The sequence below is a fragment of the Euleptes europaea genome, chromosome 1 (assembly GCF_029931775.1).
Source record: "Euleptes europaea isolate rEulEur1 chromosome 1, rEulEur1.hap1, whole genome shotgun sequence".
Classification (NCBI taxonomy): Eukaryota; Metazoa; Chordata; class Lepidosauria; order Squamata; family Sphaerodactylidae; genus Euleptes; species Euleptes europaea.
The window spans coordinates 71,369,445-71,395,955 of NC_079312.1; the positions used below are offsets into that span (position 1 = coordinate 71,369,445).

A 26,511-nucleotide genomic window follows, 5' to 3' on the forward strand; every position below is an offset into this window, starting at 1 on the left:
CCACCAAGGCCACAGCTGGCGGGAGGGAGTCAGAGAGAGCAAGGAAGGCGGACGTGGGAAGAGACATTCCAACCTGGGGCCTGTCAGACCCAGCGCCTGAACCAAGGAAAGGCAAAAGGCCTGGACTGCTTTTACGAGTCCAGGAGGGGGGGGAAACCACACCAGGCAAAGGCATACAGACCCTCACATTCTGCCCCCCTTAAGGCCCCCCTCCCCCGAGTCCGGGCGGACGAGGCTTGTCCGGATAGGCAGAGTGAAACTCTCGAACCAGGCGGGGAGCCGCCACATGCGGAGCGGCCACCCATTCATCCTGGGCGGATCCCAGGTGCTTCCAGTGGATCAAATAGAACAATTTTCCCTTTTTCAGTTTAGAGTCCAACACTTTAGAAACCTCAAGATGCGACTCCCCCCCCACAACCGTAGGAACTTTGGACTTAGGGAGGGGGTGGAACTGAGGGGCAGCGATGTACGGTTTAAGTAGGCTGATGTGGAACACCGGATGCACCCCTCGAAGAGATTTGGGAAGTTCCAACTCTACCGTGATGTCATTGATCACTCGGGTGATGGGGAAAGGACCTACATACTTGTCACTAAGCTTTTTGCAAGGCCGAAGCAAGCGTAGGTTTTTTGTGGAAAGGTAAACCTGCCCTCCCACCTTGAGTTCCCACCCCAGAGACCGATGTTTATCGGCCTGATCTTTGTACTTGCGCTTGGCCCTTTCCAGGTTTTTCTGCAGCCAGGGCCAAGTGGTCTGCACTACTTGTACCCAATCTTGGACCTCCTGCACCCCTTCAAGTTCAGGAGTGATGTTAGGAGAACCAAAGGGCCCAAAGTCCTTTCCATAAACCACATGAAAAGGACTGAAACCTGTGGAGGAATGGGGGGCATTATTATAGGCATATTCAGCAAAAGGCAGTAGGTCCACCCAATCGTCCTGGTGGTAATTGACATAACACCTTAGATAGCATTCTACTACAGCATTGACACGTTCGGTCTGACCGTCAGTCTGGGGGTGGTAGGCCGAAGAGAGTCCTTGCTCTTCCACCCCCATGACTTTCAGGAAGGCCCTCCAGAATTTGGCAACGAACTGGGCCCCTCTGTCGGAGAGGACCTTCCTCGAGATCGAATGATGCTTCACCACGTGATTAATAAACAGTTTAGCCAACTTCTGGGCCGATGGTAGCCCCGCACAAGGAACAAAATGAACCTGTTTAGAGAATAAGTCTGTTATCACCCACAGTACAGTTTTTCCCCGACTTGGGGGCAAATCAGTGATAAAATCCATGGCGATCACTTCCCAGGGCATGGTCGGGGTCTCCAGAGGCTTTAAGAGTCCGGGGGGCTTTCCCATCTGTTTTTTTGCCGTGGTGCAGACAGGGCAGCTGCGCACGTACAACTTCACATCGGCTCTCATACCTGGCCACCAAAATTGACGCCGCAACAAATGCAAAGTCTTTACAAACCCAAAATGCCCCGCAAGTTTGGCCCCGTGAACCAGTCCCAGCACCTCTTTTCGGAGTACTTCGTGGACATAAAGCTTACCCCCCTGCAACCACAAGGAGCCCTGTTGGTCGAGATGTGCGGGGAGAACCTGCTGATCCGCCTCCCTCAGAGAAGCGTCCCCGAGCCGCTGTTGAAAAGCCTCCGGGATTCCCTTGAGGGGAGGAATCTCCTGGCGGTGGGACTGGGGCCGGGTGTTTACTGCAAGTCCCGAGATGTCCCCTCTCTGTTCAGGGGTAAACAAGGAATCCACCGGCCGGTCAAAGTCATTGCGGTATTGGGGAAGTCTAGAAAGAGCATCCGCTAACGCATTGTCCTTCCCTGGCACATGTTTCAGGACAAAGCGGAATTTGGCAAAAAACTGCGCCCAACTAATCTGTTTCGCGGTGAGCTTTCTAGCCCCTTTTAAGGCCTCTAGGTTCTTGTGATCGCTGCAAACCTCAAAAGGGATCTCTGCCCCTTCCAGAAAATGCCTCCAAATGGTGAGGGCATGTTTAACAGCCGCGGCTTCCTTCTCCCAAATGGCCCAGTTGATTTCGGATTGGGAGAATTTTTTTGAAAAATAGGCACAAGGTTTCAGCTGACCGTTCTCGTCCCGTTGCAAGAGCCCCCCCCCCATGGCGACGTCAGAGGCATCGACCTGGACCACGAAAGGTTTTTCACAATCAGGGTGCGCGAGAACGGGTTCGGACGAGAAAAGCAGCTTGAGTGTATCGAAAGCCTGCTGGCAGTCCGAAGTCCATTGCAGCCTAGCTGAGGGCAAGGCGGCTCCTGCCCCTTTCCCTTTTGTGCGCAGGAGCGAAGTGAGAGGGAGCGCTACCTGGGCAAAGTTTGGGATGAAGTTTCGGTAAAAGTTAGCAAAGCCCAAAAACTGCTGTAAATGCCTGCGCGTGATGGGGGGGTCCCACTCCATTACCGCCCGAACCTTCTCGGGATCCATCTCTAAGCCTTGATGGGAAATCACATAGCCCAGGAAAGTGATGGAGGATTGATGGAAATCACATTTAGAAACCTTAGCAAACAGTTTGTGCTCGCGCAGCCGCTGCAGCACCTCGCGCACCAGTTATACGTGCTCCTTCATGGTTTTCGTATAAATGAGGATATCGTCCAAGAAAACCACCACCCCGCGGAACAATAAATCATGAAGCACTTCATTAATTAATTGCATGAACACACTTGGAGCCCCCGAAAGTCCGAATGGCATTACTAAATACTCAAACATTCCAAAACAACTGGAGAAGGCAGTCTTCGGTTCGTCTCCTTCTCGTATGCGGACTCGGTGGTAAGCCTCCACCAAATCCAATTTGGTGAAGATTCGGCCCTCTTTCAATTGTGCGAGAAGGTCTGGAATGAGAGGGAGGGGGTATGCATTAGACTGAGTGATGGCATTCAGTCTACGGAAATCAATACACAGTCTTAAGTCTCCCGTCTTTTTCTTGACAAAGAAGGCGGGGGCCGAGTATGGAGCCTTAGACGGGCGGATAAAGCCCCGCGCTAAATTAGTGTCCAAATAGTCCCGCAACACCGCCTTTTCATTAGGACTCATGGGGTAGACCTTCCCCTTGGATAATTTGCCATCCCCCACTATTTCAATAGCACAGTCCGTTTCCCGGTGGGGGGGCAGTTCGTCGCATTCCCGCACGTCAAACACATCGGCAAACTGGGAATACTCGCTGGGAAGCTGGGGCAGAGGAATCTCGATAGAAGGGGCCCCCACGAGGGCGGCTGCGGGAGTGGTAAGTACTCGGTCTTTATCATGAAGTTCGCACGGGTTGCGGGGAAAGGTGAGCTTCCGCTCAACCCAGTCTATGGAGGGATTGTGCCCCAGCAACCAATTCATCCCTAACACAACGGGTGCGGTGATGGGGGCGATGGTAAAATAAAGTCGTTCCCAATGCTCCCCTATAGCCATGACAATCGCGGCGGTGCGGTGAGTTACAGGTCCTTTTTTAAAGTCACTGCCATCCATCTGGGAAAAGCGGATGGGTTCAGGTAGCCATTTTCGCTTAACTCGCAATTGTCGGGCAGCCTCTTCGCTTATCAGGGTGCGGGCACAACCCGAGTCAACTAGGGCCGTGAATTCTAACGTGGGCCCCCCTTTTGGCAGTGAGAGATTGACCTTTACATACACATTGTCTTCTTGAGTGCTTACCATCAGTGGAGCTCCTTGCACAACGTTCGGAGTGGTCTGCTGAGGAGCCCCCTTTACAGCAGACCGACGGCGTTTTTTGCCGGCCTGTCCCAGTCCTCCTCCTTGCTGGAGGAAGCAGATGCGGTATTTGTAATCCGTGACTCCGATGAGTCCAAGGCTTCATTTATAATCCGTGGCCCCGATGGGCCAGAAGAGCCCGAGGCTTCGACCTCGGCGCGTGCGTGCAAGGCCGAGGGTGCGCCCCGTTGGCTTGGTGCGCCGCTCTGGCGGCGAGGTTGCCCCTCGGGAGGGGGCTTCTCAGGTTCGATCGTTGTCGGACGAGACGGTCCCAGACGTCCGGGTCGGGAAGGGCATTGAGAAGCAAAGTGTCCTTTTCCCCCGCAAACGAGACAGACCCCGCTCTCAAAGCGTTTGCGGCGTTCGGTCACGGAGGGTCCTCCCCCCGAGGGGGGACGAGAGTCCTTCGGACCGCCGGGCCTGTCTCCACGGGTCTTGGTCTCCCGTCCGGTGCGTTGTCGGGACAGGAGCAGCAGTTGCTTTCGGTTTTCGATGTCAGCGGCGTGACGAACCCACCCTTCAACATCGGGAGGGTTACCTTGCATGAAAGCCCAGTGTTGCAATTCCGGGTTCAAGCCTTCGCGGAAACACTGCACTCTGGTAGCTTCACTCCAGTCCAAAATTCGACTCGAGAGCAACTGAAATTCGCTTGCATACTGCGTGACAGATTTAGTCCCTTGGCGCAGTTGTTGCAAGGCAGTTTTTGCTCGCTCACCCAAATGCGGGTCCTCGAAACGGTGTCGAAGGGCGATCATGAAGTCATCGAGACTTCGCAAGACCGGGGAGCGGAGCTCATACTGCTGTACCATCCAGGCGGCCGCCTCACCTTGTAGGAGGGACGCCACGTATTGGACCCGGGATTCTTCCGAGGTAAAACTCCGGGCCTGTTCGCGCATAAAAATGTCCACTTGCACCATAAAAAACGTCAGCTGGTCACTCGACCCGTCATACGTGATCTTCAGATCTCGGCGGGCCGGTGGAGCGGGACGGATGGGAGGTGCGGGGACCACGGGTTGTTGCCCTCCGTCCGCCGGAGCCACGGGTGGAGTCTGAACCTTCAGGTCGTCCATGGCTTGGGCCATGTCCAGCATCACTGCATTCATGGCATCCATCCGGTCCAGTAACTCCTGGCGCTCTTCCTGCCAGCGCTGCCGCTCCTCATCCATCTGGCGAAGCAGCAGGGCTTCCTTTCGGGCGGGATCGTCCTCGAACCCCAACCCGTGAACCGCAGTCCGTCTTGACCGCGCGTCGCTCTGCGGGAGCGACCAATGCCGGGGAGATTCCAGCCAGGTCTCCAAGCGGGTGGGCTTGGGCTTTGCACCCAAACCCGATCCTGAGTCAGCTCCACTGGGCGTTTTCCCAGTCGACTTCCCTTCCGAAGGGGCCAGGTCGGGCTGTTTGGGTACAGCGTCGTCCTTCTTGTCGTTGTCATCCCCGTTGCCTGCCATAGCTGTCCAAGAACGGTACAGGAGCAGGACAATGAGGCAGAGGACTTGCAACTTAATGTGAGGGTTCCCAACCTTCCTGTGCAAACTCCATAAAATCACTTGCTCAGACTGTCATGCAGAAACAAGGAACTTTATTGGAAGCTTCAGGTAGTACAGGCCTTACACTGGTAAAGTTGCAAGTGAATACAGTTTCACAAAGACAGAATTATAACCCCTACAGGAAAGCAGATGTCAAACGTATGTTATGGGAATCTACGAGATAATTGTGCATGGTACAAGAACATCAAAGACCTCAGGGAACTCGTTAGGCTATCTACCCACCAAGGCCACAGCTGGCGGGAGGGAGTCAGAGAGAGCAAGGAAGGCGGACGTGGGAAGAGACATTCCAACCTGGGGCCTGTCAGACCCAGCGCCTGAACCAAGGAAAGGCAAAAGGCCTGGACTGCTTTTACGAGTCCAGGAGGGGGGGGGGAAACCACACCAGGCAAAGGCATACAGACCCTCACAGAGAGGAAAGGAAGACAAGACGTACCTAAGTCTCCTGCCATTCTTCCCAGTCCTGGTTTGTTTCCTTCCTTTGTTGGAGCCCCATCAGCATCGGTATCTGGCAAGGCAGCGTGGCTGGGGCTGTTCAGGTTGGCCTACTAATTGCTCAGAATGTTTTACCTGGCACACACACACGGTTTATGCGCTCCAACTTGTTCCAGACAGAAACTCTTCCACTATTTTGATTGCTCCCTGCTGTTACTAACAAATGTGGGTTGTGAAGGAATAAGGGAGGGATCACAAAGTGGGTGACCATGACACTAATCTGGCACGTTGAGCCAAAGCCATAGAAAGTGGTGCTGTCAAAAACTACAGTATGAAAAAAGTATTATATTTGGAAGAATGCTTTCAAAATATGCATGGTTGTAGCCTGGAAAATGAGTAACATTAGACAGCCAGGTGGTGGCTGTCGCTTGGTTTTTGCATGACTGTCCAGGCACAGCAGGAGGGCTCAGAAGCGCCTCACCCGCCTCCAAACACAGAAACCTGTGTGATGGAGAAGAATTAAGAAAACCACACTGGGTACCTCCAGGTACTAGCTGGAGATCTCCTGCTATTACAACTGATAGAGATCCAGCCAATAGAGATCAGTTCACCTGGAGAAAAAATGGCCGCTTTGGCAATTGGACTCTATGGCATTAAAGACCCTCCCCAAACCCCACCCTCCTCAGGCTCCACCCAAATAAATCCCACTGGTGGTGAAGAGGGACCCGGCAACCCTAGGGATAAGGAAGGTGTCTCTTTCCAAGAGGATGAGCAAGAAAGGGAAACTTCCAGGAATGGCCAGGGGGTACCACACGTCTTACCATATGAGTGCTTGTCTCCACCACGTAGTCCCAAGACTCACAAACCCATAGTCAAATAGTTGCGTACCCAGTACAAAGATGAGAATGTGTCACACGTGCTCACACTGTTTCAGTCTGTGCCGGTAAAGAAGACAAGAAGGGGGATAGGGTTGGGTTCCTCTGAGAATATGATCTCTCAGTGCTCCTTTCCATTTCTCATAGGAACCAAAGAAGTAGTGACCGGAGCCAGAGAACAAGAGGTTGTCCGCAGACACCCAGGGACTTAAGCCCTGCTTTCAGTAACTTCAGCTATGACAAGATCAATCTACTTGGACTCCACGTTCACAATCATTTAACACAGATTAAGATTGCCCAAAAGCATGCTTTGAAAGCCGGGGAAAACCATTACTATTCTACAAGTGAGAGGGAACTTTTACAAGGTATCATGGGCCGCTCAGCAATGTTGGCTCTGTGGCCTGGGTGACATGTAACATTCGGATCCGTGGGCCATTGATCAAATGACATAAGGGGAAAGTGTTAAGATTACTTCTGTCCTCTTCCCCCACCCCACCTTCAAGTTGAGCTTGCCCCGTCAGTGATGGCATTACGTTTAAAAAGCCCTTTAAAAAGCCCATGGGTAATGTGCTTTTCCTGGCCATGGAGTGATGAGAGAATATGTTTCAGAATGTTCTTTTGGGTCTACATAGTGCCTATATCCCAGTGTGTTTGTGTAGGATCTCTGCCTCTCTGTCTCTGGGTCCCTCTACTTGCAATAGTAGCAACAAAAGCCCATTGTCTGAAACCTTATTATTACTATCCCAATCTCCTGGATTATCCAAGATCACTGACTGATCTAAACAGTCCGGACAATCCTATATAAACATAATCATGCCAGATAATCATGGTGGTTGATCTCCACACCATTCAGGCAAATGAGTTTGTACCATAATTAGAAGACCCTAAATGTTTTTTCCATAGTAAAACATGATAACTGAAAAAGTAGTTCATGACAGAAGAAGAATTGGCTAAATCTATTATTCTGAACTTTGCTAGATGAGTAGGACCACCCCTTTAAATGTAAACCCTGGAGTTTTTCATGCCAGGTTCCACCAGTCTTCAATTTTTCCCATCCTTTACAAAGGCATTCCTTCTGAAACTGAAACTAATGGAAGGCAGAAAGAGTTGCACCCAAGCCTAATTGAGTCATGCAAATCAGGTGGTATCAAGTCACTCACAGGTTGCTTCTAGGCCTATGGTTGCCAGCCTCCAGATGGGACCTGGAGATCTCCCAGAATCACAACTGAACTCTAGACATCAGAGATCTGCCAAGGGTTGCCAATCTCCCGGTGGTAGCTGGAAATCTCCTGGGATTACAACTGATCTCCAGGTGACAGAGATCAGTCCATCTGGAGAAAACTGCTTCTTTGGAGTGTGGACTCTATGGCATTATACCCCTTGAAGTCTCTCCCCTCTCCAAACCCTGCCCTCCCAGACTCCACCACAAAATGTCCAGGAATTTCCCAACCTGGAGATGGCAACCCTAGCCAGGCCTAGCCCCAGTAAGTCCTCCCTCAAAGGCCAAAATAGGCCTGGAAAGGGCCCTGCCCCCCCTGGCCTTTTACTCACAGAAACTGATGCCTGAAATGCTGTGGTTGCCTAGCAACAGCCGCTGAGGGAATCCTTTGCTTAAAGCTACAGGAGCTCCTTTTATCATTTTCAGGGTTTTTAAACCCCCAATATATTTTATGTAGATTTCACATTTTTCTGCAAACCTGGAGCCTTTTTCAGGTTTGCAGAAAGATCTGTCTTGCCCATTCACAACTCCACTTGATTAAAGTATCCAAATATTTGGCCAACTTCACTATTACAATATAAGATATGATCCCCGCATCCAGCCCTTGACCTAAGCAGCAGAAACCAAAGTTGAAACATTAATACTAGTTGTATGCTTACTGACAAGATCCCTGGAAAAAACAATCGGATTTCTTAAATCAGGTTGAACAGCTTCCAAACCTGACCTCCCTCAAAGGTTTGGGCAGAGATTGTGTTCTTTCAGCACTGCTGATGTGCAGAGATCAAAGCTAAACTACTGCTTAGAATTTTTATAACTCATTTAATGAGTAAATGGATTTCTAACAGTATCTTTCATTCTCCAAAAAGGTAGGCAATTATTCTCATTTTACAGACTGGGAACTAATGCTGGGAGGCCCACTTCCCCAGAATCACAAAGCCACAAAGGGAGCTAACATTTGGACTCAGTTTTGTGTAGGGGCCCTGGAGTACTTTTAATAACTACATGGCTTGCAAGCGCTCATCCGGTACAGATTCCTGGCATAGGGATTCAATGCAAGAAGCAGCTATACCTGCTGAATTCCTGCATGCCCTGCAGCTGTTAAAGGGCCTCACTCAGGAATAAAAAGGTAGCAACCTTGCTTCATACTCAAGCATCCTCCTCATTATAAATGTATTTCACAAGCCCTGTGGCTGCATAGGACATTCAAGAGACTTACACAGGGATAGATTTCAGGCAATTAGGGAATTGCTCTCCCACCCTTTATCAATCATTAAAATAAGATCTATCTCAGAATGTATGTACCATATGTTAAATTTAAGCCCCCTGAACTAAGCTCTTTTTTCCCCCTTTCCAGTAAAGGGTGCGACAATGGAAATTTTACTGAGCGTAGCAGACTGCTTGTTTTCATAGACCCACACTAGGGGAAGTCTGAATGGAACAGATCCCAGACAGCTGTTAAGAAAATACTCACAGAGGGAGTGTAAAAGGGAAGTGAAGCAATGCTGAACTTCAGCCAGACAGCCCGTACTGCAAAATTATTACATTAACCCTTTTAGTAACCTAGCTTGCTCAAATGACCCATTACCAGGGGGAAGGGGGGAGAAATTATTCCAATGGCTTTTCGCCATAGTGTGGGAAAGCAAGAGAGAGAAGGCCACAAGGCCAGCATGGCACAATTAAGTAATTAGGATTTAAAGTGGTACCTCATTTGAGATGGAAGCATCCATTAGCAGGAAATTATTAGCTTTGTAAACACAAAGTGGTATAGCAGAAGCAGCCGTATGTAAGCACACGATGCAAATTCATTTTCATTAGAGAAAACAGCTGGGTGTGAGAATGCCAAGAAGATGCCAAGGGAAGGGGTGATCCCATGAATTGCAGATCAAAGTCACGCTTTCTGGAGAACACAATCTATCCTTTTATTTTGAATTCATGAAAAACCAGACCAGCCTGAAGGGGGGAAAGGCACTATTTGAGCCAAAACACATACACACACACAGCCTAAGTCTACACTCAGTACATAGAATAATATTTTATTCATTTCATTTGTATCCCGCATCATCCCATACTTATAATATAAAGGTGGATCCTAACTACGGCTTGGATCCTGCCTGGAATTTCTATGAGCATGGAAGGGAAGCATTACTTCCCCCTTCCTGAAGGAGACCTGATTCCCCTCAAACTACATCTGGGGTCCCCCCATCCCCAGGAGCAGCACTTCAGCAGGCATATTGGGCTGCTATTGGAGGAGGGAATTGGTGAAAATAATTACCTCGTGCCCCTGCAGAAATTCTAGGTAGGATTCTAGGTGGGGGAAGACACTTTTGGCTGCAGGACAGGGGGGCAATTTTAACAGATTCCCCCCTCTCATAGCCATCCTCCCCATCCTCCATAGCCATGTTCCCCATAGGGTTGGGTCCACTGGGTCTACTGACCACTGGGGATGTAATTTTGGAGAGCACAGCAGGTTGCAGCAAGAGAAGGGAGAAAGGTTTGCTTGCATTAGTTTATTTTTTAAGTTAAAGTGTTAAATTTTAACAAATTAAAGTGTGCCCCTTCCTTAGACACAAATAACAGTGCAATCTGGCGGGGGGGAGCTGACAAGAAGTTGATCAGTTGCTACCTCAGCGTATCCCTAGATTACGTTGGCATATCCTGAAGATACGCCAGCAGAGAGGGTAGGGCCAGGGACCTTGAAGAAGTTAGCAGGGGGCGCAGGCACTAGGTGGAGCGTGCAAATGGCAATGTGGACTGAGTGCTAGGAGAGCTGGCACTCTGGGAAATGCTAGAAACGACCAGCTGGTGGCAGCGCAGATACCCAGTGAGAGGCGAGAAACACACACACACACACACGTGCACCATTGTGAGGAGACCCAGGACGACCACTGAGGGTCTCGGCCTCTCAGATGGCCCAATTCGCAACAGCTCTCACATGTCAGCAAGGCGTTCTGCGACAACCCCCCCCCCAATTTTTTTTTTGCAAATTTGCCTAAAATTGGCCATATTCTCATTATCCAATGTTTGCTTCTTCGGTAGGGGGTAGATCACAGTCTTCTTTACAGCAGAAGGAAATTCACCTTGTACTATAGGAGTAGTGATTATTTTATTTTATTTTAAGGTTTTTCTAGCCATCTTTTTTCCCAGCGGGGACCCAAAGCAGTTTAAATACACGGAACAATGAACGACATCCTGGGGCTGGTCCTGGATCCACTATGAATCATGGGCCTTTCTATTTATAAAACATTTTAACCAACAGTTCTCCTAATACAGGATGTTTCAGTTTTTACAAGCCATGATGGGCAAGGACCAGTTTGCAAATCATCACCATAAGCCACATTTAACCCACCTTCTGTGGGCTCAGATCTAGGAATTAATAGACAATGAATCACTCAGAACATTGGACACAATTCAGCTGAGGCAAAATTAGCATACATGTTCTCTGTGGCATGATCCCCACATGCTTTATATTCTGTATAAGAAGCCATAGGTCTAGCAAGGCAAAGTAAGAAGACTCCAGGGAATGATGCTTCCATGGTCCCTGATAATCCAACATTCTATTTCCAAATGAGGGCCTGTAGATAATCGAACTGGCAATTCCCCAAATAATCCCTCAAAGCTTTCCAGAATCCTATGATAAGTCTCCAAGGGTGGACCATCCTAACTGGACCTCTGCCATGTGAAGAAGAATGGCAAAATCCTCAGCAGATAGCTATGACCATGGTTCAGTCAAGACCCCTCCAAACCTGACCACCAATATGTTGCCCATAGCTGAAAATCAGACTCAATGTGTGCCCTTTTCATACGCAGTGCCCATTAATAACCTATGACAACCCAGCTGTTGCCATGGTAGCAAAAGAGTCCTGACCAGGTCCTGTCAAGGCAGGCTCAGCATGAATGATGCTGTGCCTCTCCCATTCCTACAATCAAATCACACACTCTGTGTTGCTCTGAAAGATAAACTTGAGGCATGTGAAGATTTCCTCAACACAACTCCAGAGCACACATCAGAACAAGAAAAGGATCTTAGGACTCCCCATTTCTTAATCAAGCATGTCAGTGTGGTGGTGGAGGCATTGAACAACCTGAAGAGACCTCAGTTCAAATCTCCCACACTGCCTTGAAGCTCACTGGGTGACCTGGAACAGCTAGATTTGAGTCCAGTAGCACCTTAGAGACCCACAAGATTTTGGAGGTATACACTTTTGAGAGTCGAAGCTCTCTTCTTCAGATACCTAGACCTACAGCCATTCACCTGCCACAGGACAATGAAACAAGTACTTGAAGAAGGGCTGTCATATAGAGGATGGTGCCGAGTTTTCTGTTGGACCAGAACCAACGGGCTGAAATTAAATCAAAAGAGTTTCCACCTAGACATTAGGAAGAATTTTCTAACAGTTAGAGTGGTTCTTCAGTGGAACAGGCTTCCTCAGGAGGTGGTAAGTGCTCCTTCCCTGGAGGTTTTTAAGCAGAGGCTAGATGGCCATCTGTCAGCAATGCTGATTCTATGACTTAAGGCAGTTCATGAGAGGGAGGGCATCTTGGCCTTCTTCTGGGCATGGAGTTGGGGTCGCTGGGTGTGTGTGGGGAGGTAGTTGTAAAATTCCTGCACTGTGCAGGGGGTTGGACTAGAGGACCCTGGTGGTCCCTTCCAACTCTATGATTCTATGATCACCAGAACTTGCATAAGAACTGCAGGATGTTACTTTGCTGCACCAGATAGAAGAGATCTTTCCCAAGACTTGATTTTCACAATGGCCTGGAAAAACTCAGTTGTGAACAAAGTCAAACCAGGGAATAAAAGCATTTTTTTTCTTTTTAAAGATAGCAAAAAATGTTATTTTGGAGACTGGACCAAAAAAAGTAACTTAAAGGATGAAGATACCTGAATCAACACAAAATTTGGGTTAAACAGGTTGATAATAGCCACTGTGAGCATTGGAATAGAGCTGGTTTCAGCTGGATGACCTATACTGTACTTCATAACAATCCCTCTCCTAATGTTGTAATGTTTCTGCCAACTATAATTCTAAGTATTCATGATACTGGTTCAATTTAAACTCCCAGACAGGAAGGAAGGTGGGCAGTGTTTTAAAAGATTATTTCTTTTCACTGTGCCTATGTTTTAACATGTTCCATGCCCCTAGCAGCCAAAAGTTCCCTTTTCTTCAGCCCTTTGGCATATGTTGCTTCTCTGGGGACCAATCTGAGTAAAAAGAGCCATTGCTAAAACTTTAGTGAGGTCATATGTTTGGCAAGTCTAAGGGCAACAAATTAAACTGCTTTTTTAAGAACTTGGCTTAGCAGCTGCCTTGGAGATCCAAACAGAATCCTTAACCCTTTTGTCATCTTTTCTGGAACCAGCCCTGCAGTTCTTTAAATGCGGTGTTCTCACTTTGGAGCTTTTATTCTGGAATTTGCAACATACACCCCCTCAATGATCTACACTCAGTTGCTTCCTGTACTGGCAGTTTTGCAAGATGATCACCACAGATGTTCCAGTGTCAGGAAAGAGAGCCAGAGAGAATATTTATAGTCCCCCGGGTAGGAATATTCGGTTCAAAGTCCTTGGTCATGGTTTGGGCAGGAGGGAGGGCTACTAAAGTAAGTGAAAATCAAACTGGTGGCTCTCACTAGTGGCTGTAAGTGATACTGATCAGATATTGAAGAAAATGCATCAGACAAAAAGTGACCGATCCATTGCTTCATTTTTTGGGAAGACTATTTTAAACACAGGAGTGGCTGACCTCTGACTTAACTCTTACTTCTCATAGGTGGTTCTTTTCTTAATTAGCGTTTTTGTGACAAAAGTCGTAAACAGTGAGCCATCACATACTAAAAGGGAAGCCTAAGGTTTGCTACCTAAGTGACACAATTTTACTACAGCCACCCAAAATTTAGCTACACTCCAAGTTACTTGTTTATCTTCACCTCTTAGTTACCAAGAAGACTTAGCTTCTAAAGAGATAAAGAGAAATTCAGGGCAATCCAAAAGAATATGATCAATTGAGTCAAGAGTATGGAGTACCATTAAATCCTCCTAACAGCACCTAACAGGTACTTTGGCATTTTTGTCGGGGGAAGAATACCAACTGAAAAGGATGAACCTACTCTGCGCACTCAAATCAGCATACTATTATAATCAAGATTCATCAAACATCTTTTAATTGACTGACTCAATTCACAACTACTCATAGTTCCTCTCATATAATTGGTAATGCCCAGACATAATTTAAATTCCAAGTATTTGTCCCAATTCCAAATATTTGTATGATGATCCAGCATAACTAACCCAAGAAGACCTGATTCTAAATTCAATTTCAATATCCTAATTTTGAGAGTTACACACGCTTCACCAAGGCTTTGCTTCAAAAGACGTCTCCCCTGTCTCCTCTTACATCACTGTCTTCCAGTTTTGTAATCCATTTTATTTATTTCGGTTATTTATAGTTCACCTTTCTCACTGAGACTCAAGGTGGATTATGCAGTGTAAATCAAGTACAATCAACAGAATGGGACAACCAGTGAGAAAACAATAGGGTTTGGATTTCAGAAATCAGAAAACAAACTGAAATCTCAAACAGAGCTGAAACAAAACATGAGCGGAAACAGAGCAGAAACAAAACATGATATGTTAAGTGGTGTAGAAACTACCTAGTCTGGAGCATATTTACAATGGTAGGCAGCAACACAGTGGTGTAGGTCACAGACCCTAACCCTTTACCAATGCAACTTTCTGACCATTGCATTACAGTACAGTCCTATTTACCTGTGCAAAATAATTTTGAAAATCTTGAATACCGTAATTCCATTTTGCACAGTTTGCAGAAACCTCATCACGGAGGCCATTCCATAAGGTGGGGACCGCAACAGAGAATGCACGAGTATAAGCGGTTATCAATTTTGCCTATTTGTGGGATGGTACTTGCTGGGATGAGTGAAGTTGGCGTGGAAGACCTTAGGAAGACAGTGGAGCTCCACTGATGGTAAGCGCTCAGGAAGACAATGTGTATGTAAAGGTCAATCTCTCATTGCCAAGAGGGGGGCCCATGTTAGAATTTACGGCCCTAGTTGACTCGGGTTGTGCCCGCACCCTGATAAGTGAAGAGGCTGCCCGACAATTGCGAGTTAAGCGAAAGCGGCTACCTGAACCCATCCGCTTTTCCCAGATGGATGGCAGTGACTTTAAAAAAGGGCCTGTTACTCACCGCACCGCCGCGGTCGTCATGGCCATAGGGGAGCATTGGGAACGACTTTATTTTACCATCGCCCCCATCGCCGCACCCGTTGTGTTAGGGATGAATTGGTTGCTGGGACACAATCCCTCCATAGACTGGGTTGAGCGGACGCTCACCTTTCCCCGCAACCCGTGTGAATTCCATGATAAAGACCGAGTACTTAACACTCCCGCAGCCGCCCTCGTGGGGGCCCCTTCTATCAAGGCTTCCCTGCCCCAGCTTCCCAGCGAGTATTCCCAGTTTGCCGATGTGTTTGACGTGCGGGAATGCGACGAATTGCCCCCCCACCGGGAGACGGACTGTGCTATTGAAATAGTGGGGGATGGCAAATTATCCAAAGGGAAGGTCTACCCCATGAGTACTAATGAAAAGGCGGTGTTGCGAGAATATTTGGACACCAATTTAGCACGGGGCTTTATCCGCCCGTCTAAGGCTCCATACTCGGCCCCCGCCTTCTTTGTCAAGAAAAAGACGGGAGACTTAAGACTGTGTATTGATTTCCGTAGACTGAATGCTGTCACTCAGTCTAATGCATACCCCCTCCCTCTCATTCCAGACCTTCTCGCACAATTGAAGGAGGGCCGAATCTTCACCAAATTGGATTTGGTGGAGGCTTACCACCGTGTCCGCATACGAGAAGGGGACGAACCAAAGACTGCCTTCTCAAGTTGTTTTGGAATGTTTGAGTATTTAGTGATGCCGTTCGGACTTTCGGGGGCTCCGAGTGTGTTCATGCAATTGATTAATGAAGTACTTCATGATTTATTGTTCCGCGGGGTGGTGGTTTTCTTGGACGATATCCTCATTTATACGAAAACCATGAAGGAGCACGTACAACTGGTGCGCGAGGTGCTGCAGCGGCTGCGCGAGCACAAACTGTTTGCTAAGGTTTCTAAATGTGATTTCCATCAACCCTCCATCACTTTTCTGGGGTATGTGATTTCCCACCAAGGCTTAGAGATGGATCCCGAGAAGGTTCGGGCGGTAATGGAGTGGGACCCCCCCCACTACGCGCAGACATTTGCAGCAGTTTTTGGGCTTTGCTAACTTTTACCGAAACTTCATCCCTAACTTTGCCCAGGTGGCGCTCCCTCTCACTTCGCTCCTGCGTACAAAAGGGAAGGGGGCGGGAGCCGCCTTGGCCTCTGCTAGGTTGCAATGGACTTCGGACTGCCAGCAGGCTTTCGATACGCTCAAGCGGCTTTTCTCGTCCGAACCCGTTCTCGCGCACCCTGATTGTGAAAAACCTTTTGTGGTCCAGGTCGATGCTTCTGACGTTGCCATGGGGGGGGGGCCCCTCTTGCAACGGGACGAGAACGGTCAACTGAAACCTTGTGCCTATTTTTCTAAAAAGTTCTCCCAATCCGAAATCAACTGGGCCATTTGGGAGAAGGAAGCCGCTGCTGTTAAACATGCCCTCACCATTTGGAGGCATTTCCTGGAGGGGGCAGAGATCCCTTTTGAAGTTTGCAGCGATCACAAGAACCTGGAGGCTTTAAAGGGGGCTAGAAAGCTCACCGCGAAACAGATTCGTTGGGCGCAGTTTTTTGCCAAATTCCGCTTTGTCCTGAGACATGTGCCGGGGAAGGACAATGCGCTAGCGGATGCTCTTTCTAGACTCCCCCAATATCGCAATGACTTTGACCGACCGGTGGATTCCTTGTTTACCCCTGAACAGAGGGGGGAAGTCTCGGGACTTGCAGTAACCACCCGGTCCCAATCCCACCGCCAAGATTTTCCTCCCCTCAAAGGAGTCCCGGAGGCTTTTCAACAGCGGCTCCGGGACGCTTCCCTGAGGGAGGCGGATCAGCAGGTTCTCCCCGCACATCTCGACCAACAGGGCTCCTTTTGGTTGCAGGGGGGTAGACTTTATGTCCCCGAAGTACTCCGAAAAGAGGTGCTGGGAATGGTTCACGGGGCCAAACTTGCGGGGCATTTTGGGTTTGTAAAAACTTTGCATTTATTGGGGCGTCAATTTTGGTGGCCAGGTATGAGAGCCGATGTGGAGTTGTACGTGCGCAGCTGCCCCGTTTGCGCCACTGCCAAAAAACGAATGGGAAAGCCCCCCGGACTCTTAAAGCCTCTGGAGACCCCGACCATGCCCTGGGAAGTAATCGCCATGGATTTTATCACTGATTTGCTCCCAAGTCGGGGGAAAACTGTACTGTGGGTGATAACAGACTTATTCTCTAAACAGGTTCACTTTGTTCCTTGTGCGGGGCTACCATCGGCCCAAAAGTTGGCTAAACTGTTTATTAATCACGTGGTGAAGTATCATTCGATCCCGAGGAAGGTCCTCTCCGACAGAGGGGCCCAATTCGTTGCCAAATTCTGGAGGGCCTTCCTAAAAGTCATGGGGGTGGAAGAGCAAGGACTCTCTTCAGCCTACCACCCCCAGACCGATGGTCAGACCGAACGTGTCAATGCTGTGGTAGAATGCTATCTAAGGTGTTATGTCAATTACCACCAGGACGACTGGGTAGACCTACTGCCTTTTGCTGAATATGCCTATAATAATGCCCCCCATTCCTCCACAGGTTTCAGTCATTTTCGTGTGGTTTATGGAAAGGACTTTGGGCCCTTTGGTTCTCCTAACATCACTCCTGAACTTGAAGGGGTGCAGGAGGTCCAGGATTGGGTACAGGTGGTGCAGACCACTTGGCCCTGGCTGCAGAAAAACCTGGAAAGGGCCAAGCGCAAGTACAAAGACCAGGCCGATAAACATCGGTCTCCGGGGTGGGAACTCAAGGTGGGAGGGCAGGTTTACCTTTCCACAAAAAACCTACATTCACTTGTAAAAAGCTCGGTGACAAGTATGTAGGTCCTTTCCCCATCACCCGAGTGATCAACGACGTCACGGTGGAGTTGGAACTTCCCAAGTCTCTTCGAGGGGTACATCCGGTGTTCCACATCAGCCTACTTAAACCGTACGTCGCTGCCCCTCAGTTCCACCCCCTCCCTAAGTCCAAAATTCCTACGGTTGTGGGGGGGGAATCGCATCTTGAGGTTTCTAAAGTGTTGGACTCTAAGCTGAAGAAGGGAAAATTGTTCTATTTGATCTGCTGGAAGCACCTGGGACCCGCCCATGAAGAATGGGTGGCCGCTCCCCATGTGGCGGCTCCCCGCCTGGTTCGAGAGTTTCACTCTGCCTATCCGGACAAGCCTCGTCCACCCGGTCTCGGGGGAGGGGGGCCTTAAGGGGGGCAGAATGTGAGGGTCTGTACGCTTTTGCCTTGTGTGTTTCCCCCCCCCCCGGACTCGTAAAAGCAGCCCAGGCCTTTTGCCTTTCCTTGGTTCAGGCGCTGCGTCTAGCAGGCCCCAGATTGGAATGTCTCTTCCCACGTCCACCTCCCTTGCTCTCTCCGACTCCCTCCCACCAGCTATGGCCTTGGTAGGCAGATAGCAATAACGAGCTTCCTGAGGTCTTTGATGTTCCTGTACCATGCACAATTATCTCGTAGATTCCCATAACATACATTTGACATCTGCTTCCCTGTAGGGGTTATAATTCTGTCTTTGTGAAATTGTGAGCACTTGCAACTTTACCAGTGTAAGGCCTATACTAACCTGAAGCTTCCAATAAAGTTCCTTGTTTCTGCATGACCGTCTGAACAAGTGATTTTATGGAGTTTGCACAGGGAGGTTGGGAACCCTCACAGACAGGCAGTCCCGCAGATAAGAGGGACCAAGGTCATGAAGGGCTTTGTATGTTGATAGTCAATACCTTGAATTGAGCCCGGTAATTGATGGGAAGCCTACGGAGTGACTGGATTCTGTTCCCAGATTTCTGCACTATTTATAGTATGCACTATTTATAGTATGTCTTAAACTCCTTTTTTTGTTTGTTCAGACAACATCTTCTAATTTTGTAATCCTAGTCCAGTGCAATTGTTTATTGTAGGTCTTATGTTGTCCGAATGCATTGATTTTGTATTTTGTAATCTGCCTTGAGTCTCAGCCAGAAAGGTGGGCTATAAATGAAGCAAATAAATATGCAAAATAAAACACACATTACAACTTATTAAATAACTGGGATTGCAGAAAGGATGCTTGCTGATATGAATCACCCCAAACTCTGACCTTTTCAACTCTAACATGCTGAAAGGTATATTCTGCCATTCTCTTTATGCAGGGGACATTTCAGGTATTTAAACTGTCCCACTAGAAATTTTCTTGTAGCCACTTGATACCTGAAGCAGAATCTTCCAAATGTATGAGTTACACTTTGGGTGAAAAAGCTTTTGATACACCTTTTTTAAAAATGAAGAACTCCTTCCGTCTATTGCTATTTCTGTACCCAAGGAGAAGTCCCCCCACTGCTTTCCTATGCACAGGCACACTCATACCAACCCGCCATAGCAGGTCTTAGAAACTTGCCATTTCCAAAATGATGCTGACGAGCACATAATGTAGAAGTTGCGAGAAGGGAGGCTGTTATTTTAATGAAGATCCTTCAACATAAGGACATGAAAATTCAACTGGTAAAGCCAAGGACCAGAAACTGTCTTCTTTAGTAAGAAAGGAGAATTTAATCTTGACAAAAATGTATTTACAGACACCTTTAACTGTACAATTTAATCTAATAAAATAGGAAACATTTTCAGTTTAAAAAATACCGTCCATACAAAAAAAATGCTTAAAATGCACACTGTGCCAATGATCCTGGCTTCTTCGGGTCCCTGGGGCATCAACTGGATTTACTTTGAGCAATCTTCTGTTGATTCTCAAGACATTCCTTCAGCTTGTCTTCTGTTAATGTCAGCCTTTGTTCCAGAATGGAAACAGTCTGAAAAATGAAAAAAAGGCAGCTGTAGGACACTGCTGCAAGGTTGGCCACTTCAAGCTCGCACTCCTACAAACACACCTGGGATTCATTCCCATTGACCTTAGTGAGGCTCACACCTAAGTAAACACACAGAGGATCTGGATGTGGTGCATATCATATTTATTTGTATTTAAATGTACACACTGCTGACAGCATAAGCAGAATAATTTGCTTTGGGTGGTTACACAAGCGTACCAAAAAGCCCCCAAAGCATCTAGTGTGATGGGCAGAATGCACGCATGCCACAAGGCTAAAGCAGATTCTGTGAACTCGCCTAACTGTCGGCACAAAAACCTTCATTTCCATTTAGTTTCAGTTTCAGATACATCCTCCTTGGTAACTTGAAAGATGCAACTGACTACTATTATCCATGTGATTCTTCTTGCTGCTCCCCACAATTACATAATGTCACCCCAAGAGAAGCCACCCAGTACAAATCCATAAATACGCCTTTCTAAGCAAATTACGGTGCAAAGAACTGTCGTCTTAACCGCATACCAGTTAAGGGCTCTTTGAGTTTGACAGACAGAGGAGAAGGAGGCAACACGACTCCCCACCCTCTTATCCAACACTGATTCCACTGCCTCAGGCAAAACAAGGTGGGGAAAAGAGCCTTGGCTACTTACCGTGAAGGCTTCTTCTGCTCAGAGGGACGAAGGGCATCTTCATTATGGGTGTTTCCTTTTCCTCTTATCTCGGGAGGCAGGAACCAAATATTTAAATTTTTCTGACCTCTGAGGGTAAACGCCCCCTTGTGATCAGTTAAAGACTTTCCGAGCCTTATATATTTAAGATAGACTGAAGAAACATGTTAGTTATAATTCTATACAAGAAATAAGTTCCTAATAAACATTAACGATGAACCTTTAGGATAACTATAAGTCATGAACCAACAAACAGCGTTTAACTTGAATTGAATGTCAACTGGAAGTTAGATGTAACCATGATTACCTGTAATTTTATTTTATTTGTTTTATTTATATTTTACTGACGTCTGGGCGGGCAAGATGCCCTTCGTCCCTCTGAGCAGAAGAAGCCTTCACGGTAAGTAGCCAAGGCTCTTTCTCGCTCAGAGGGAGAAGGGCATCTTCATTATGGGACATACAAGAGCTGTCCCCCGCCCTTGGGAGGGTTAGACGTCCTGAAGTATACTTTGCAGTACTCGTCTGCCTAAGGCGGCATCTGCTGACAAGTATAGATCTAATTTGTAGTGTCTCACAAATGTGGACACCGAGGACCAAGTTGCAGCCTTACATATCTCTTCCATAAAGCACGGCAGTCGAAGGCTGCTGAAGTAGCCGCACTTCTTCCCAAGTGGGCAGTAACGCCCGCAGGAGCAGGTAGGTTACTTATTCTATAAGCCTGTGTTATGTATAAGGTGATGGTCCTACTAATGGATGCCTTGGACATATGCTTGCCCTTGTCAGGTGGTGAGATATGAACGAATAAGGAGTCAGAGTTCCTAATAATTTTAGTAAGATAAATGTAAACAGGTAGTGCCCTTCTTAGGTCTAGCTAGTGCCAGGCCTTCTCCTTAGGATTCTTGGGGTTAGTGCAGAAGATGTAAGCGCTATGTCCTGCTCCCTGTGAAACTTGCAGCTACAGTTTGTCCTATCTCAGTGATTGGTTCGAATGGTAGTTGTGTGAGTGCTGTCAAAGCTGTGTGCAGGCTCTAGTTGTGAACCTGTGTCTAACAGGAGGAGCTAAATAACTGACGCCCCTTAAAAAGGCTTTTATGTGATGGTGTTTGGTTAAGCGGTATCCAGATACCTTGGGTACTATGGTAGCTATAGATGCCAGTTGCCTTTGTAGAGTGCAGGTAGCTAGCCCTAAGCTCTGTCCCTCCTGATGGCTTCCTTGTTGTCAATATGGTAGTGACGGCCACCGGGCTATAACCTAGGGCGATAAGTCATCTCCTTTCAGTGCCCATGCGGTCAGTTTGTACCACCCTGGATTGGGATGGCATATTGGGTCTTGTAGAGGGAGATCTTGTCTGTCTGGAAGTCTCCAATGGTTCTGTATGGACATCTGAATTATAGATGGGGACCACGGTCGTCGCAGCCAATATGGAGCTATGAATCTGACTGATGCTTTTTGAAGTCGTACCTTTCTCAATACCCTTGGAGGGAGGGGGGAACCCGTACAGTAGGTCGTGTGGCCCTGGTGACATTAAGAGATCCATTTGTTCCGCCCCCTGTTGACGGTACATGGAATAGTACCTTGGCAGCTGGTGGATGATGCTGGATGCAAACAGATGAATCTGTGGCATGCCGAATCTCTGAGTAATAAGTTGAAAGACCTCTGGATGTAGAGACCATTCTGCCTCGCTGATGTCCTGTCTGCTGAGCCAGTCTGCTTGTATGTTGACTGTGCCCTGAATATGTTCTGCTGATTTTGATGAGAGGTTGGACTCGGCCCAAGGAAAAATGTAGTCGCTTCTGAGGATCGTCCTGATTTCTAGGGCACTGATGTGAAGATTCTGTTCTTGATAGTCCATGTTGCTTGAGCCATTGTCCCTTGAGTGTGGCTTCCCAACCTGATAGACACGCGTCCGTGAAGATTTGAATTGGTGTTGGACGGAGATACCAACTTCCTTTCGTCAAATTCTGAGACTGAAACCATCATACTAGTCTTGATCTGACTTCATCGGTCAGGATGAGATTTCTGTCACTTCTTCCTTGGTATGTCTCTTTGGTACGGCCTTAAGAACCATTGAAGAGGTCTTGCTCGTAAGCGTGCCCCTTGAACTGCGGGAATGCATGCAGACATGTGACCCTTCAGTTTGGTCAGGGACATTAGAGAAGGCGACCGGGAATTAATCGCTTTCTTTGCTAGAGATGAAATGTTGTGGATTTTTGTCCACTGGAAGGTATAAGGAGTTTGTCAGTGTGTCTATGTCCATCCCCCATCTCTCTCAATCGTTGGGATGGAACTAAATGGGTCTTTCTGAAGTTGATTATGACCCGTGTTCTGTTAACCTCTTCAGAACTCTCTCTGAATGATCTATGCTCTGCTAGTTTGAGCTTGCGCAAATCAGAATGTCGTCTGAGAAGGGTGCATTCTCACGCCCTCCTCGCGCAGAGATGTGACTGGTGTGTCCAGAACTTTGGTGAATACTCGAGGAGGGGCGATGATAACCCGAATCGTAAGGCCCTGAATTGGAAGAGGTGTCCCTTGTACGGGAACCGAAGGAAACAACAATGTGCCGGGTGTATTAGAATGTAAGAAAATGCTTTTCCCTGAGGACCTGTGTGACTGACTTTAGTGTCTCCATCCTGAAGCGCTTTAATGGGATAATCTGTTCAGAAACTTGAGGTCTAGGATGGCTTTCCATCCGCCGCCTTTGTTGGGAACAGTAAAGAATACTGAATAGACTCCCAATGTATGCTCTAATGGTGAGACTGGCTCCATCGCCTTGATGTCTAAGAGGCCTCTGAAGTTCTATGGATTTTTTTTTTTGGGGGGGGGGGGAATGTTGGAGATATTACTAGTCGATGTGAAGGAGTGTAAGAAAAACTCTATCTGATAGCCTTGTGAGATAATGTTTGTGACCCAGAGGCCTGGTTGGGAGGTGACCACTGACTGTGTAATAGGCTGAGCCTGCCTTCCACTGACTGGTGGCTGGCGTCACTGTTTGGTTGGGCGGTCGGGTTTATCCCCTTTATTGCCCTGGAAGGTGGAGGATTTTGGAGATTTATTGAATCGTCCTCTTTACTAAAGGAGCTGCGATTCTGGTTCCGGTGGTTTCTAGGTTGATCAGGTCTGTATCTTTGAAGTATGTGGTATGCACGAAAGGACATGGAGTGATCCCTTGGATTCTTTGCGTAGAAACTTGTCTTTGGTCTCCACTGATATGGGGACCAAATTGTCTCCAAGCAAGGTCTTTCCCTGATACAGGAAGCCCATAATAACCAATTTTGATCTATATACTCCGCTTGCCAGGGGCGTACCCAGAGAGCCTTTCTGGCAGCTGAGGCTGTGGCTAGTGTTCTAGCTGCATATGACATGTTATCTAAGGAGGAATCAGCTAGAAAGAATACCACTCTCGAAAACATGGATGACATAGTATCTAAGGTAGAATCAGCTGGAAGGATACCACTCTCAAAAAAAACATGGATGCCCTTCTGGCATCTGATGCTGCGGCTAGTGTGCTAGCTGCATATGGCATGGTATCGAAGTTCGAATCAGTTAGAAAGAATACCACTCTCAAAAAACATGGGTACTCCTGTAAAGGCGTTTCTTTCTTCCTGTGGAAAAAGTTGATATAACTTCCTAGTCCAAATTATTGCCGCTCTGTATACTAGGGCAGATGTGATAGAAGCGCTTGATAGTGAGTGCCAAGGCCTCTGAGCATTTATGCCTGCTAACTCTGCCTTCCTATCTGTAGGGTCCCTAATCATGGCAAGGCCATGTAACAAGGTTGAAGGAGTGAAGGCAGTGACAGGTGATTCTACTGAAGGCACTTTTAGAATTTTAGAAGCACCGATAAACCAAATATAAAGGCTTCCTAGAGGCTGTGGAGCATTGTATGGGTGCCATTGGTTTCTCCCGCTCTGCTTTCAACAGAGTTAGAAATAATCAAGCGCTGGCACAAACCTATCTGGAGTCTTTTCTCCCACTCTGAGTCCTCTGAGAGATCAAGAGTAGCTAGGTTTTTATGCCAATGCAGAAGGAAATCTTCTGCGTTAAATACTATAGACAGTCTGGGTACCAATTGGCAATTTTGTGACCGTGAATTAGCTTTCAGCGCTGCTTAGGCTGGCCAGCACGTACTCTCTTGGTACTACTTGGACTGGTGATTGGCTCACCAGGATCTCAGGCAGAGGTCTTCCACATCACCTACTACCAGAATTGGCCCTCTGCATGCCAATCCGACGCTCTGCCACTGAGCCACAGCCGTTCCCCTGCTTTGGCTGATATTCTGCCCTTTTAGCAATCAGATTACTGTTTGTGGTGCTGGAGGGTGTGATCCCTACGATGCCCTTAAGCCATCTGAGAAGGCGTTTTTAATCAGGGCGGAGAGCTCTGCTCTTACAGGAGTAAAACAGGCTGCATCTATGGGGGGGGGCGAAGTCACCTTACCGGCAGTCGATGTCTCCGTTGATGCTTCCCGTCCTTGAATAATAATAGGCGAGCCGCCTGAGGACGGAGCATTGCGAGGCAAAAAGGCGAGCCGCCAGCCTCCTTCATTTTCCCCGTTTGTGCAGTGTGGGAGAAGTGGCTACAGCCGCTGTGTTCTCCTGGCTGCTTCCCGCTGCTTCCCGTCCTTGAATAACAATAGGTGAGCCGCCTAAGGACGGAGCACGGCGGGCGAGGCAAAAAGGCGAGCCGCCAGCCTCCTCCATTTCCCCCGTTCATGCTGTGTGGGAGGAGCGGCTACCGCCGCTGTTTTCTCCCGGCCGCTTTCTGTTGCGATCTGGCAGTCGCGTCTTTCAGGCGCGGCAGAGCAGCGTGCGTTTTGCAGCAGGCATTTGGCGCGCTTGTTAGCGGTTGAGCCAAGCCGTTTGTACTTGCCTGCGCCGTTCTTGCCGCTTTTGCCTTTCCCTTTTGAGTTTTGGTCCTCAGGTCACCAGAGTGACTGTCCGAGGGTTCATCTAATTGTAGTGGTAAGGCCACTAGCAGGCTAGGGTCTAAATTGGCAGGCGCTATATAGCTGTCCTGATGCCGATCCGCCATTTTTTTTTTTTTTTTTTTTTTGGCGGGAAAAGACCCTTCTGAGGAGAATAGGCAGAAAATTAAGACAGTAAATAGAATTGAGTAGTAGATTAGTTAGGTTAAGTTTAGGTTTGTTAAAATAAGAATATTTTTAGGTCTAATAAGTAAGGTTAAGGTTTCTCTATTATTTCTGTAGCAGAGAGCTGCTAGAAGGCTGCTCTCCCGTTCAAGGCAGGAAATAGAACTGATCACAAGGGGGCGTTTACCCTCAGAGGTCAGAAAAATTTAAATATTTGGTTCCTGCCTCCCGAGATAAGAGGAAAAGGAAACACCCATAATGAAGATGCCCTTCTCCCTCTGAGCGAGAACTGGTCTGCTTTTTCAAACCTGACCCCACCAGGTTTCCCCCAAGTCAAATTTGATCTCTGGGCTCTGAGAAGATATCAAGGAACACTGTCCTTTCCCCAAACTTTTTGGTGGGAAGAGGCAGAAGGCCAAGTTGAGGACAGCAGGCAACAAACCACTAGAAACAGCAGTCCCCTTCCTTTAACCCTGGGAGGTAGATTCAGGAGGGTAATTTGTCCCTTCCATGGGATTCCCCATCAGTGGTGGCCAGACTACCCAGCGTCAGTATCTTTTGCTCACTGTAATATTATTCTAAGAGAAGTGTTTTACTCTCAACCACAGGACCAAGTGTAACTATTTATTTATAACTGAGTCAGTGATCCTAGTGAGAAGCAATCTTTTTTTTTTTTTTTTGCTTCTTTTTACTGGGGTCCAAAATTGCAGCTCATTTCTTTTGTCACAGAGAAAATATGAGCCACTGAGAACCAACCCAGCCTCTGCCTGCATCACCCTCTGGTCTGAGTTCTATTTGTTGGTCATACTAGAGTATCAAAGAATGAAAGGAACGGGCATACTTGCATATGTATAATAAATACAAATTAAAGCGTAATAAACCAGACATTCAGACACTGGCTGAAAACTGGCTGTCATCTGTCAAAATGTACCAAA

At 47.8% G+C, this 26,511-nt stretch overlaps 1 protein-coding gene across 2 annotated transcripts in view; it reads right to left on the reverse strand.

Annotated features, from left to right (window-relative positions):
- Window positions 1-19,651: 19,651 nt before the first annotated feature.
- Window positions 19,652-26,511, reverse strand: part of POC1A (POC1 centriolar protein A) — a 33,462-nt gene continuing 26,602 nt past the window's right edge. For both annotated transcript variants that reach the window (XM_056857073.1, XM_056857066.1), the window contains exon 12: window positions 19,652-19,803. In XM_056857073.1, the coding sequence (XP_056713051.1) occupies window positions 19,705-19,803 (99 nt within the window). In that variant the 3' untranslated portion in view covers window positions 19,652-19,704. The remainder of the gene's footprint in view (window positions 19,804-26,511) is intronic.